We start from the raw sequence: 13,518 nt of genomic DNA on the forward strand, positions 1-13,518 counted from the left end.
CCCCCCCTTTGGAAGCCATGCTGGCAGCTCAGCCCTGAGCAGAGGTGTTCCTAGGAGTCCAGAAGATAGTTTTTCAGGTTGGCTAGAAAAGGGGTCTTGTTCTGATAAGGGTTAGATGGGTGAGGCCCATTCTGGCCCTGAGATATTGTCACCTTCCAGGGCTGAGAACCTTCCCTGGCCATACCCGAAGCAGGTAATTCTTGAAGCTTAGTTTCCTTCCCCCAGGGCTGATTGAGGACTCAGTTGCCCCTAAAGGTCCCAGAGCTGCCAGTCCTCTTACTGGGTAGGCAGGGCTCAGCTAGACATCTCAGCCCCAATTCCTGTCTTAAGTTGCTATAAATTGAGGCACCTGCCAATCAAAACAGGATATATCTAATAGGTGTAGGGAGAAGGTTCATTAAGATAAAACCTCTCATTATGAAATGGGATAAGGGCAACTAGGTGGCACAGTGGATAGAGCACCAGCCTTGGAGTCAGGAGGACCTGAGTTCAAATTCAGCCTTAGACACTGGACACACTTAATAGCTGTGTGACCTTGGGCAAGTCACAACCTCAGTTGCCTTGCCTTCCCCCCTCCAAAAAAACCACCAACCAAAAAAAAGAAATGGAATAGACCACATTCCTGATTTTTTTTTTTTGCCTTTTTTGAGAGGGCAATTGGGGTTAAGTGACTTGCCCAAGGTCACATGGCTAGTTTTTAAGTGTCTGAGGCCGCATTTGAACTCAGGTCCTCCTGATTCCAAGGCCGGTGCTCTATTCACTGCGTCACCTAGCCACCCCTGATTTTTTTTTTTAAACAGAAGAAATAGGCCCAGAGAGGTAAAGGGATTTGCCCAAGGTCACACAGGTAATAAGTAGCAGAATCTAAACTCTCCAAATTGGTGTTTTTTCCTTTACATATCCCTACCTCTCCTAGGCTGTTAGAGCTGAAGAGACCTTAGAACATAAAATACACGATAATGTAGATATTCTTATATGTGTGGATTTATGCATGTTTGTGGGCACACACGAGTGTATCTGTGCATGTGTGCGTGTGGGTGAGAGCTCTCACATGTGGAGGAGGAACCAGATGCACAGTGACAGCACCATCAGCTGGCTGGAGTGAGAACAACATGGAATTTGGAGACGAGATCTGGGGTTGGCCAGTCTGCTCTGCTATTTACTATCTGTAAAGTCCTGTCAAGTCCTTTCCCCTCTCTGGGCCTCAGTTTCCTTCCCTACAAATTGAGAGGTTTGGATCAGATGGCCTCTAAGCAGCTCTGCGTTATTTGTAAAATGAGGTTGAACAAATGACCTTTCACATCTCTCTTGTGGCTTTATATCCTATGACAGCAGCACAGGGGTGGGCCATCCACTCTCCAGGCCACCTCCCTTACGTCCTGGACAGGGCAGAACTGTGTACAAAGTTCGTCCTGGGGAACCCTCTGAACTTTGAGTCCAGTGCAGCCCAGCTTTTTTCCCCTGAAGCTTTTTGTTCCTCATTTAAGTATTGAGTAATGCGCCAGGATCAAGGCCATTGTACCCCTCCCTGCCTCAGTAACCCTGGGATGCATTTGCTGAACACAGATACCTCTCTCTCTACCAGGGCTTGTTAGGGGCAGGGTCCCTGTCCCCTTTCCCTTTTGACCAGCCCCACTGTCTCCCCAGTGTGCGGTCAAAGCCCTCTTTGACTACAAGGCACAGCGGGAAGATGAGCTGACCTTTACGAAGAGTGCCATCATCCAGAATGTAGAGAAGCAGGAGGGAGGCTGGTGAGTTGGGGGGAGCTCCCAGCCCCAGACTGTCCTAACCTAGATGATCTCTACCCCACCCTCTTGGACTAAGGTAGTGGGGGAGGTCTGAGGAGCTGATTGGTCCCCAGAAGGCTGAGAATTGGGCCCATGATTGAGAAGGCCGTGAGAATCGTGGGATCTGCATGCTTGTGTCGGTCTGGACTCTTGCCTGTGTGGTGCCCAGCTATATACATATACTTAAAAATATGCCAGTCCCCCCAGCTTGGTGCTAGCATTTTGTACAGCGCAGAATTGCCACTGGGCATAGGGAAAGGGGAAGTTGGGGAGGCGGCCAGGAAAGCCATTCATGCAACATGTGCCTGAGTCCCTTGCTGCAGGGTCCCAGGTGTGCTGTCTGTCCTGCAGGTGGAGGGGAGACTATGGAGGGAAGAAACAGCTCTGGTTCCCATCCAACTATGTGGAAGAGATGGCCAATCCTGCTGCTTTAGAACCTGAGAGGGAGGTGAGGCCACGGAGGGCCCTGTATGCATGCACAGTCCCTGCCACCCACCTGCAGAAGAGGGGACTTTTGGCTGGAAGGTCACACCTGTCCCATAATGTGTTCATACACATGCAGAACTACATGAGTGTTGACAAACTGATGCTTACTGTAGCTTTGCTCTCTACAGCAGCTGGATGAGAACAGCCCCCTGGGAGATCTGCTTCGTGGAGTCCTGGATGTGCCGGCTTGTCAGATTGGTGAGTCCTGGGCCTTAATCTTGCTTGTCCTGGACTGGCCGGCCCCCTCTGCCCTAGGCCAGGCTCAGGGCTGCTGCAGCTTCTGCTCTGTGTGTGTCTCCTAAGTGGACTGTTCTCATCTAGACTTCTTAGTGTCTGTAGGGGGAGGGAGCTTGGGAGAGGGGCTGGACAGACACATCTTACAGCCTCTGACCTGGTTTCTCTTGTTGGGCTTTTTGCCTTGCAGCTATCCGCCCCGAGGGGAAGAACAACCGGCTGTTTGTGTTCTCGATCAGCATGGCTTCCATTGCACATTGGTCCCTGGATGTGGCTGCTGATTCACAGGAGGACCTACAGGACTGGGTGAAAAAGATCCGTGAGGTGGCCCAGACTGCGGATGCCCGGGTGAGGGTCCCTGCCAGGCTGGGCTGGGGTGCGGGGGATATGGAATATGGTAGCATGGAATGGCTGCTAAGTGGGGAGTTACTGCATGGGCCCTGGTGACAGCTGGCAGGCCATGCGCTCATTCTGGCTCACACCTTTTAAGGGATGGGGAGAAAGTGAGGATGTAAGGAGGGATGAACAGTCAAAAGATTTGGGCTTTGGGAGGGTTCAGAGAATGTCTTCTTGGGATCTTCCCTGAAGGGATAAAGAGTTTGGAGGGCCGGCCCTGGCTTGTTGGGATTAGGTCATGCCCTCCTCACACTGGGTCAGAGCCAGGGGACTTAATGTACTGCTCTCTGCTCTGCAGCTCACAGAGGGAAAGATGATGGAACGAAGGAAGAAAATTGCCTTGGAGCTGTCTGAACTTGTCATCTACTGTCGGCCAGTCCCCTTCGATGAAGATAGTGAGTAAGGGAGGGAATGAGGCGAAGGCCAGACTGCGTGGGTGACTGTTGGTGTGTGGATAGAGCTGGTCTGAGGGTGCATGTGTGGCACTTGTCTGGATTGTGACTGTTGGCCCTTGTGACTGTGCAGTAGGAATGTTAGGGGCAGGCGATGGCCCTCAGCCAGGGGCTCTGCCCCAGCATGGCTGGCATGGGCTGAGGAAGCAGGTCCTGGCTGTAATGGCTCCCCCTTGTCTACAGCCCAGGTTGGCAAGAGCCTAGTGGCCTAGTCAGTGACTTTTACCTCACATGTTCCCAGAGATTGGCACTGAGCGGGCCTGCTACCGAGACATGTCATCCTTCCCGGAGACCAAGGCCGAGAAATACGTGAATAAGACCAAAGGCAAGAAGTTCTTACAGTATAATCGGCTTCAGCTGTCACGCATTTACCCCAAGGGCCAGCGGTTGGACTCCTCCAACTATGACCCTCTGCCCATGTGGATTTGTGGCAGCCAGCTGGTAGCCCTCAACTTCCAGACTCCAGGTGAGGGGGCATTTTCAAGGTTCTCTCTTGAGAGCTGTAACTTCCATGGGGTATGAGGGTGGGTTTAGGGGTTTTACTTTTTTATCCTACCAACCTCCCCCTTCCTTCCCAAGATCTGGGTCATTCGCCTGAACTGAGGGATTCAAAGGTAATTTGAGTTTGCTACAACTTAATTTCTTCTAGATAAACCCATGCAGATGAACCAGGCCTTGTTCATGTCCAGCGGGCGCTGTGGGTATGTGATGCAGCCAGGCAACATGAGAGATGAAGTCTTCGATCCCTTTGACAAATGCAGCTTGCGTGGGATAGAGCCGTGTGCAGTCTGCATTGAGGTGGGCAGGCCTAGTAAGCTTTTTGTTGGGGTAGCTGGGGAGGTACCACTGCCATCATTCTACCACAGGAAAGGACACTGAGGGCAGGAATGGAGTCCAGGCCCACAGCTGGCTAGCTTTAGTTGTTTCTGGAAGATGAAGGAGGATATAACGAGGCAGGGGCCAGTTGGTCAGTACCCTAGGCCTATCCCACACTGGACCATGCTGCTTGCCTATTGGAAAAGGTCTAACCCAGGGGTGGCCAGGTAGCACAGTGAGTAAGAGTACCAGCTCCAGTGTTGGGATGACCTGGAGATCAAATCCGGGCTCAGACACTTAGCACCCACCCAGAAACAGCTGGCCGTGTAAGCTTGAGCAAGTTACTTAACCCCAATTGCTTAGGGGCGGCCAGGTGGCTCAGCGGCTTCAGTGTCGGGATGACCTGGATCAAATCCAGGCTCAGATACTTAGCACCACACCCAGAAATAACTGGCCGTGTAACCTTGAGCAAGTTACTTAACCCCGACTGCTTTAAAAAAAAAAAGGTCTAACCCAGGGATGTGAGTTTTGGAACCTGTCTTGGGCCCACAAAGAGCTGGAAGAGAGATTGGGCTCTATTATGTGGTGTTTGTCATCCTGTGGACTGTAGATGGAAATACAAGAGACAAGGCAGGTCTAGAGAGGCTTGGAGTAGGGAGTCTGGTAGGTCTAAACAGATATCAGGTCAAGAGAAGGGGACAGCTGGTATAGACAGAAGCATGTAGCTGAGTTGAATTAGGGAATTTGAATCCTACCTTGGATAATACTGATCATCACAGCTCCTCTTTCTGTAGTGTTTTACAAAGTGCCTTTCTCACAACCACTCTGTGAGGAGGGTACAAGCATTATTCCCATTTTCCAGAAGAGGAAACTGAGGCTCAGAAAGGTTAACTTCCTGTGGTTGCACAGACAGCATGATTCTCACCTTCTGAGGGCTGAGACTTGTGATCCCGTCTACAGTCCAGTATTAACTGTAGGGCCACGTTGGTGAGGTTACAGAGTCACAGATCGAAGGCTGGAAGGGATGTTAAAAGTCAAGTCCAACTTCCTCTTTTTACAGATGAGGAAAATGAGACAGGGAGAGGTGAGTTTACTTGGCCAAGGTCACACAGATTAGAAGTAACAGAGATGGGATTTGAACTCTGGATTCAGTGTTCCTTTTGCTGTCCCATCATGTGGCATAGCCATCCTTCGGCATGTCCTTCCATGGCTCGGTGTGCAGGGGAGGAGGTAGCCATCAGTTTGGTTGGAGGCCCCCCAAAGGGTGGGCTCTGAGATGCTTCCTGGCACAGAGCAGTCCTGGAGATGTGTGAAGACAAGTCCTAGGTGACATATACTTCTGAACCCATGCTTCTAATCCCTAATTCTCAGAAGGCATCCCCTCCCTAATTCTCAGTCTGTCCCTGAGGGCACTTCAGGAGATTTTCAAGTGAATAAATGCCCCATGGCCCCAACATGAGCGCTGTCTAGTGTGGGTGTGCTGTCCAGGCAAGCTTCCTTCTCGGAATAAAGCCCTTTGTGGGACCCTAGAAGGTCCTGGTGGGCAAGGGGAGCCTCTTGAGGAATGGGGCAGAGCCATGCAGGGGAAGGAGCCCTCTTTACTGATGGTGGGAGAGGAGGAGAAACAGCTGCCAATAGTAAGCAAAGTGAAGGGCTCAGGGGGAAAGTGTAAGCGCTGGTCCTGGCCCAGAGAGAGTCAGGGGGCCCAGGAGAGACCTCACGAGTCAGGCTCTGACTTTGAGCAGCAGCTTCATTAGGCCCCAGCAGAGGGCGTCTTGTCTCCATCAGTCTGGCCTCCCCACCGGGCACACTTGGAGCTAGGCTAGGCGGGCTGGGCCAAGGCTCAGGAGTGCTTCACTGATGCCTGGCTGGCCTGTCATGAGGCTTGGTCTGTCTGGGGTGGAGGTGGGCGGTGCTGTCTTGCTGTGCCTAGAGTTAGCATTCGGACCTCCTGGGGTGGGGCAGGGCAGGGCAGGAGAGGTGGCTTCCAGCTTCTGAGTGGTCATAGCAGAGCCTGGCAGCCACACATGCCCTCTAACCTAGGAGAGAAGCCAGCATGTAGGGTGGGAGAGGGTGTGTGTGTCTGTGGAGGGAGTGGAGACAAACCATCTCTGCCCTGCCTAGGTCCTGGGGGCCCGGCATCTTCCCAAGAACGGTCGTGGCATTGTGTGTCCTTTCGTGGAGATTGAGGTAGCCGGGGCTGACTATGACAACATGAAGCACAAGACAGAATTTGTGGGTGAGGCTCAGGTGGGATGGGGCGGTGGCACCCCAGGCACCTCCCACCATCTTCCTCCCTGATGACCTGGGCATTGTTTGGGTGGGGTTGTCATGGCCCACAAGGGCCAGCTCAGGGCCATGGCATAGTTGGTCAGTCTTATTAGGTGCTGGCATTTTCTGTGTTTGTTTGTGTGTGCATCTCGGGGGAGCTGTGGTATTGAGTCTCTCTAGCCTAAGAAAGAGTGAAAACATAGTCTCTTCCCCTTACCTCCCACCCACCATATTTTGCTTTCTTTTCTTTCCCCCCAACTTCCCAAGCACTGTGGGCACAAGTTAGCTTGGGAGAGGAGAGATATCTACCTGCCCCCAAACAAAGTCTCATCTGCTTCCCTCTGGTCCCAAAGTTTAGTCCTTTCACTCCTGCATGTAGGAGAAGAATGATCCCAGAAAAGGGGGTTCCCAAGGTGGTCTGAATCCCAAACAATCTTTTCCTTTAACATCCTCCTCTTCCCATGCAGTGGGGGTCAAGGGACTAGGGAGTGAGGTGCTTATTTAACTCAGGGATGTGAGCTAGAGGGAGATGCTGATCACTGGTTCCTGCCTTCTCTGCTTTACAGTGGACAACGGCCTGAACCCTGTATGGCCAGCAAAGCCCTTCCACTTCCAGATTAGTAACCCTGAGTTTGCTTTCCTGCGCTTTGTGGTCTATGAAGAAGATATGTTCAGTGACCAGAATTTCTTGGCTCAGGCCACCTTCCTGGTAAAAGGCCTAAAGACAGGTAAGGACTGGAAGCAGAGCTGGGGATGCCAGCAGCTGGCCCATCCAGGAAACCTTTAAGGACCTATAAGATTCTCTTTTTTCTCTCCTGATGACTAAGTCATGAGGACACAGTCATTTAGCCCGCAGAGAAGTTTGGGAAACCATGGCTTAGCTCCTTTTTGCTTTTGAGGGAAACATCCCACATTAGGTGTGGTGCCCATGTAACTTTTCATGACACCCACTTCCAAGGGTGGACCAGTCAGGTCAAGTGGGTGTTAATCAGGCCGGGGCCTCAGTCTTGTCGATCACATGATGCTTGTGATTGGACTGGTCCTGGGAAGGCCCTTCTGACCCCCAGATGTCTCCCCATTTGGCTTCACTACAGAGCCTGAGATCCCATCATTGGAACGTCATTCTTTTGGATTGTCACCTAGAACAGGGCTTCTTGAGCTTTTTCCACTTGCAGCCCCTTTTCGTGTTTTGCAGCATTTGTTGGCATTGCTTGGCCTGAGGGCACGTGAGGGCACGTGCAGCGCAAGTGCCCATGCTGTATGCTCAGAACCAAGGTTGCACTTACGTTGCCCAATGCAGTGCTGCCAGAAACACCTTGGATTCGTTACACGTTTGATTTTTAGTCATTGTGCATTGAGGAACCTTTTACTATTGCCAGATCTATGGGGCTGTGACCTCCAGTTTAAGAAGCGCTGCCTCACATAGTGACCTTAGAAGTTGGCTCACTAGGTGTTTGATTCTTTTTGGCTGCCAGTTCTGTTCAGATGCTTGGTGTAATGAAGCATTAGTATTATAGCTGCGGCAGGGAGGGTTGTGTTAATATGAGCAGGCACCCCTGAGGGGGCTAGCACCTGTGACGTCATTGATGCTTTCATAGAAATTAAGCCTTTGGTTTTCCTCTTTGACAACTAAGCTAAAGTTATGGGAGGAGCTAGGGAAAGGGTCATGGAATGAACAGAGTAAGGAGAGTTCTCTTCTTCCAGTTGCAAAGGCTTGGACGGAGCCAGCCAAGGCCTCGTGCAGCTCACTCTAAAGGGAGGGGTGGGGATAGGAAGGTAAGCAGGCCAACTCACATGTGGCTCGGGGTGGGTGGTATCTTATTGGTTTCAGGATACAGAGCGGTGCCTTTGAAGAATAACTACAGTGAGGACTTGGAGTTGGCCTCTCTGCTTATCAAAATAGATATATTTCCTGCCAAGGTACTTGCTGCTCAGCTGAGGCTACTTGGGTCAGGAGGAACTGTAGAAAGGGCCTTAAAGATACTGGGTAGCATCAAAAGGGGGAAGAGAACGCCTTTGTTGGGGGGTGGGACTAATTACTGCTGCCTGAGGTGGGGGAGAGCTTGGGCCTAAGCATTTTTTGACTCTGAAGAGACTGGGGGTGAGGGCCAGTTGTACTTGCAGACGCCATAGCAGGTTGTGTGTGGGGGGTTTCTTCCTAAAGCAGGAGAACGGTGAAGTCAGTCCCTTTGGCAGCTCATCATTCCGAGAACGAGGGTCTGAATCTTCAGGCCAGCTGCTCCATGGACGAGCCCGAGAAGGTTCCTTTGAAGCCCGCTATCAGCAGCCATTTGAGGACTTCCGCATCTCCCAGGAGCACCTCGCAGACCACTTTGACAGCCGAGAACGAAGGTGACACAACACATCTTCTCCTTCCTTCATACCTGCTCCTCCTTGGGGCTGGCAGGGAGAGGCAAGAATGTGGCCAGGGCACTTACTGGGGGGTTCACAGTGGTGCCAAGCTTTGGCCTGGCTTTTCTGGCGCCGGGTTTCTCAACAGGTCTCTCACAATTTGCAAAGGTTTGGACAGAGTGAGCCAAAGCAGCAACATGCAACTAGGAAGGCATCAGTTGCAGCTTAAATGTTCAGGAGCAGCCCTTGACCCAGATGTCATTTGAGGTGGGCGGGATGTGGGCCACATGCCAGTATATAACTATTTCCCTCTTTGTTAAAACTGAGCTGTCCCAGAGTACACACATGTGTTTGCCTGTGCTTAAAGCTCAGGTCACCATGTACGCACTGTTTATATTCAGAAAAAGGTCTGAAAGTAGAGCTTAGAGTGATGGGAAGGATGGTGGTGAACTTGTTGCTCAGATAATCAGCCAGTTAGAATAGCCACATCTAATGACGATGTCATTTTATGTTTGTTTTTTTTTTTTTTTTTGCATTTTGGAGGGGGGAATGCAGGGCAGTTGGGGTTAAGTGACTTGCCCAAGGTCACACGGCTAGTAAGTGTTAAGTGTCTGAGGCCAGATTTGAACTTGGGTCCTCCTGACTTCAGGGCTGGTGCTCTATTCACTGTACCACCTAGCTGTCCCCGTGTTTTACTGGCAGAGTAAAAGCATCACCTCAGTAGATCCCACAAGTCAAGATGATAGAAGTAGAGCTGGAAGAAGGGATTTACTCTGTACTAGACAGTGCTCAGCTGCATGTGGCTTAGTCCAGCCTTGTACAAGGAATTAAATGGCTTGCTTGGGCCGCTCCCATTGTAAGTGTGTGAGTCCAAGTCCAGTGTCCTTGCTACGACTATACCACTCGGGGTCTCAGCCCAAGCCTCCGATGGGATTCTGCTCTAGAATTTATGCCTTTCTAAATTGTGTTCATTTTTTTTTTCCTGGGAATGAGTTGTCTTTACATTGACATCCTCAGCTCTTGTCCACCTCTATCAGATCTCTTAGGAGGCAACTTCACCTCAGGGGCCCCTCTGTCTCAATCAGGACCTTGGCTTCTCTCCCTCTAGGGCACTTCGGAGAACTCGTATCAATGGAGATAACCGCCTCTAGACTCAACCACACTGGCCTTTGAGAATTATGTGGGTTTTAGCAGAAGATGCCTTGTGGAATTCTGTGAACTGGTTTCTGTGGAGACAACACTGCTCTGGCCCTTCCTTCAGGCAGCCCTCCTGGATTCTCTGCCTGTAGCCTGATGTTCTGGTAGAGATACGTTACACAAAAACCAAGCCATTGTTCAGCTGTTTTATTGTCCTGAATCTGTTCACTCTTGTCCAGGGTAAAGGCAAGAAGACTGTATACCATGCCTGGTATTGAGCACAAACATCTTGTCCCGATTCCCCAGAGACTGGTGCTCTCATCTCACCTCTCCTGGAAAGGACAGGATCCTTGACCCAGCTCCCTTACTCACAGGGACACCTGGGCTTATCAGTCACCCACCCCACCCAACAGCGTGCATGGGGCTCTGAGGAGCTATGGACGATTCCTGAGAATGACCAAGGGGCTGACTGTTGTCTTTACTGTTTCCCTAAGGGACCTACAAAGACAAATCCCCCAAAATAAAGTTTACATCCTCCTGTAGCTTTAAAACCACAAATGAACAATGTGAGAGGGCTAATGTTCCTGAGTGGTTTGTCCCTTGGCTGATCCAGGCCCCAGCTTGATGCCTTGTTAGTCAGACCTGAAACCCCATAGGGGTGTCTGTGCTGAGTATTTTACTTGGTGAGTGGGGCAAGAAAGGCAATATTGCAGACATAGCAATATGGCCCTGGAACACTAACCCTCTTTCAGGATGGAATGCTCTCCTGAAGTTAAAACATGTTACAAACAGCAGTATTATTTTTTCTTCTAAATTGTATTGTAACTAAGTTATTTACTCCTCCCCATACTGTTTACCACAGGTAAACCCCCAAAGCAGGTGGCATTTAAGAGGAAAAAAAGCCGGCTGCTAGCCACTCCTGTGCAGCTTCCCAAGCCAAGCCTTGCACTAGCTGAGATGCTCAGAGTGGCTGGTTGGTGCACTTTCAAGCAGTGACTTAAGTGTTAGTGGCAGTGCCAGGAAAGGCTGGGGAGGAGAATAGCTACTTTTTAATTTTTTGTTTTTAAGGGAAAGAGGGCACATTTTAGGACTCATTAAGTTTTTAAGGCATGAAAAGGGAATAAGGAGTTGTATTCATCAGGAGCAAGGGGGTGAACATTGGGAAATCCCTGTGTCTGATGTTGAATGGTCAGGAAGACATCTATGAGGTTGAACTAGCAGCTTGCATACCATGTGGTTTTTGTACCTACCTGGAATGACTGACCCTCTGGTCCCAAGGAGAAAGCCTTCCCTCAGACCTGACTAAGAGAGACACTTATTTGTTTGGGAGAATAGACACCATAGAACCTACAACTTGTGTCTCATGTCCTGGGCATGAGAAATAAGTGCCCACCCTGGAGCTGGAGCTCACAGGGAGCTGGCCCTCAGCTGCCTTCCTTCAGCACAGGCAAACCTGCCACCCCCAGTTTTGGGCCCTCAAGACCTGACTGCCAAATAAAAAGGCTTCATGTGATTTTCCCCCCCTTAATTGGTGTATTCTTTATGGGAGCAAGGTGGGGGTGGGGGGAGGGGGCTGGGAAATTATTAGCACTTAGTCGCCTATACTAATAAGCCTATGCAGTAAGCAAAGATGATGTTATCAGATAATTAGAAATACAGGGTATCCCCAACATTTTAGTAGTACAGTGGCACTAAGACTTTTGGAACACCCTGTATTCTCAACGACCTAATGCTGCAGCTCCTTTTTGCCTGGTTATTTCTATCATCCCCCTTTAAGGAGTGAGGGGAGAGAGCATTTAAGCAGGAAAGGTTCCAATTCCTTGTTTCAAAACTTCCATTCAGACAAGCTTTTCCCATAAGGCCAGCAACCCAACAGGTATATCCTTTGTCAGTTTGTAAAGAAGTTTAATAAACTCTTGTCACCTCCCCTGTTTTCCCCCCAATCCTGTCCTCAAAAGGCCCCAAGCTGCTCTGAAAGCAGACCTATCTATCCCTGGCCAGACTGCTGCTGAGCAAGTATTTCATATAAACTATCTCCCATTCCAAACTCACATTTCAGCAGTTTACGTATAAGCCTAGGCAGACTCATGTTGATTTCAAATAGTCAATGTAGAATGAATTCCTAAAGCCCAAGGCATACATATTCTCCAGGAACAGGGAATGTCTACAGAGAAAAGAAACCTGTCCAGAGAGAGGATATTTGTATTATAGTCAACCAGAGGTGGCATAAAAATTGATACCACAAAGGAAAAACAATTTGAAGTGCAGGCTGTATAAAATGCCAGCCCAGAGGAACATTTTAAAGAAAATGTCTGTTTTTATGAGTAAGTTTTATTGAAACTCAGAAGTGTATACTCAGTTGGTTCTTACTGCCATCACCACCCTGTTCTCCAAAACAAAAGCAAAAAAAAAATATATATATATATATATATTATAAATATATATATATTGTGGTGCCAAGGACCATGACGAACACTGCTTTGCAGAGCTTTGGAAAAAAAAAAGTTATTGGGAGTACTTAAAAAAAAATCACTGAGCTGAAAGCATGAGGAAGACCTTGGGCATCTGTGTCAGCCCTCTCCTCTCTTTTCCTCCAGGGCTCTATTAGGAAGTATGTGCTAACATGGTCCAGCCCACTTGAAATGGAAGAGTACTCTTATTCATTGGTGGGATTTAATACAAAAAACTTTATACTTGATGTTACCTCCTGGGGGCATTAAATAACTACACAGGCATCAGGAAAAGTGATCTTTCTTATTGTTCCCATAAGAAGAAAGCCCAGGCTACCTTCTGGCAACATAATCCAAACTCATAGTATGTATTACTTTATAGGGGTCAGTTCCCACTGGAATCAGCTTTGGGTTTTTAAAATTCCTCGATTCCTGTTTTCCATTCTATCATTTTGGTTTTTAATATTAGAAAAATGGTAACATCTTGATGCCACAAGAGAGCTTTTCCTGATTAGTAAATGGTGAGGATGGGCAGTGGTGCATACCATTGTCAAATCTACTTCATTACAAAATGTACTTTGTTCATTTATTCTGACAAGTTTAGTTTTTATGAATAAATACCTCAGTTTATTCGCAAGCTTTCTTTATAGTACATATTTTGTCAAAGGGATGAGATGAAGTAATTTCTATTGAGCTTCTCAAGTTATGGTTGAACTTGTATAACTTGTCTTTTACTAGAATGTTTTGATGTTTCTGAAGAGAAAAATGTCTCAATTCTAAGTTAAAGATTTAAGAACCTTTTCATTCAGGAATAACCTCCACATTACTTCAGATGAACATGGTTATTAGCAAAGTTAAAAGAGCCAACCAAGCACAGAGACATGGAACACTATCCTAATATCCTCAACCTGAACTCATAATTTCAGCTAATTCAGTGAATCCTTTGGTCACTTTTCATGAGAGACACTCAGTTGGATCCATTCCCTAAAGCAATAGCTACATTTTCATAATCAGACTCTTGGGATACCATGGAAAACTGGATCTGGAGTGGTTTTATATATATGTGTGTATATATATATATATATATATATATATATATATATATATATGTGTGTGTGTGTGTGTGTGTATATACAC

The 13,518-nt window shown here is 48.6% G+C and overlaps 1 protein-coding gene across 1 annotated transcript in view; it reads left to right on the plus strand.

Moving 5' to 3' along the window:
* PLCG1 (phospholipase C gamma 1) overlaps positions 1–11,444 on the plus strand; it is a 59,206-nt gene extending 47,762 nt beyond the window's left edge. The window contains exons 15-27 of the mRNA XM_069063593.1: positions 1,333–1,405; positions 1,631–1,751; positions 2,139–2,235; positions 2,402–2,471; positions 2,698–2,855; positions 3,202–3,298; positions 3,597–3,821; positions 4,005–4,153; positions 6,296–6,410; positions 7,009–7,170; positions 8,274–8,362; positions 8,607–8,794; positions 9,903–11,444. Coding sequence (XP_068919694.1) covers positions 1,333–1,405; positions 1,631–1,751; positions 2,139–2,235; positions 2,402–2,471; positions 2,698–2,855; positions 3,202–3,298; positions 3,597–3,821; positions 4,005–4,153; positions 6,296–6,410; positions 7,009–7,170; positions 8,274–8,362; positions 8,607–8,794; positions 9,903–9,945 — 1,587 coding nt within the window. The 3' untranslated portion in view covers positions 9,946–11,444. The remainder of the gene's footprint in view (positions 1–1,332; positions 1,406–1,630; positions 1,752–2,138; positions 2,236–2,401; positions 2,472–2,697; positions 2,856–3,201; positions 3,299–3,596; positions 3,822–4,004; positions 4,154–6,295; positions 6,411–7,008; positions 7,171–8,273; positions 8,363–8,606; positions 8,795–9,902) is intronic.
* The last annotated feature ends 2,074 nt before the right edge of the window (positions 11,445–13,518 follow it).

This window comes from Petaurus breviceps, unplaced genomic scaffold (assembly GCF_028583685.1).
Source record: "Petaurus breviceps papuanus isolate PSGF00001 unplaced genomic scaffold, PetGlider_PUasm1.0 90591, whole genome shotgun sequence".
Classification (NCBI taxonomy): domain Eukaryota; kingdom Metazoa; phylum Chordata; class Mammalia; order Diprotodontia; family Petauridae; genus Petaurus; species Petaurus breviceps.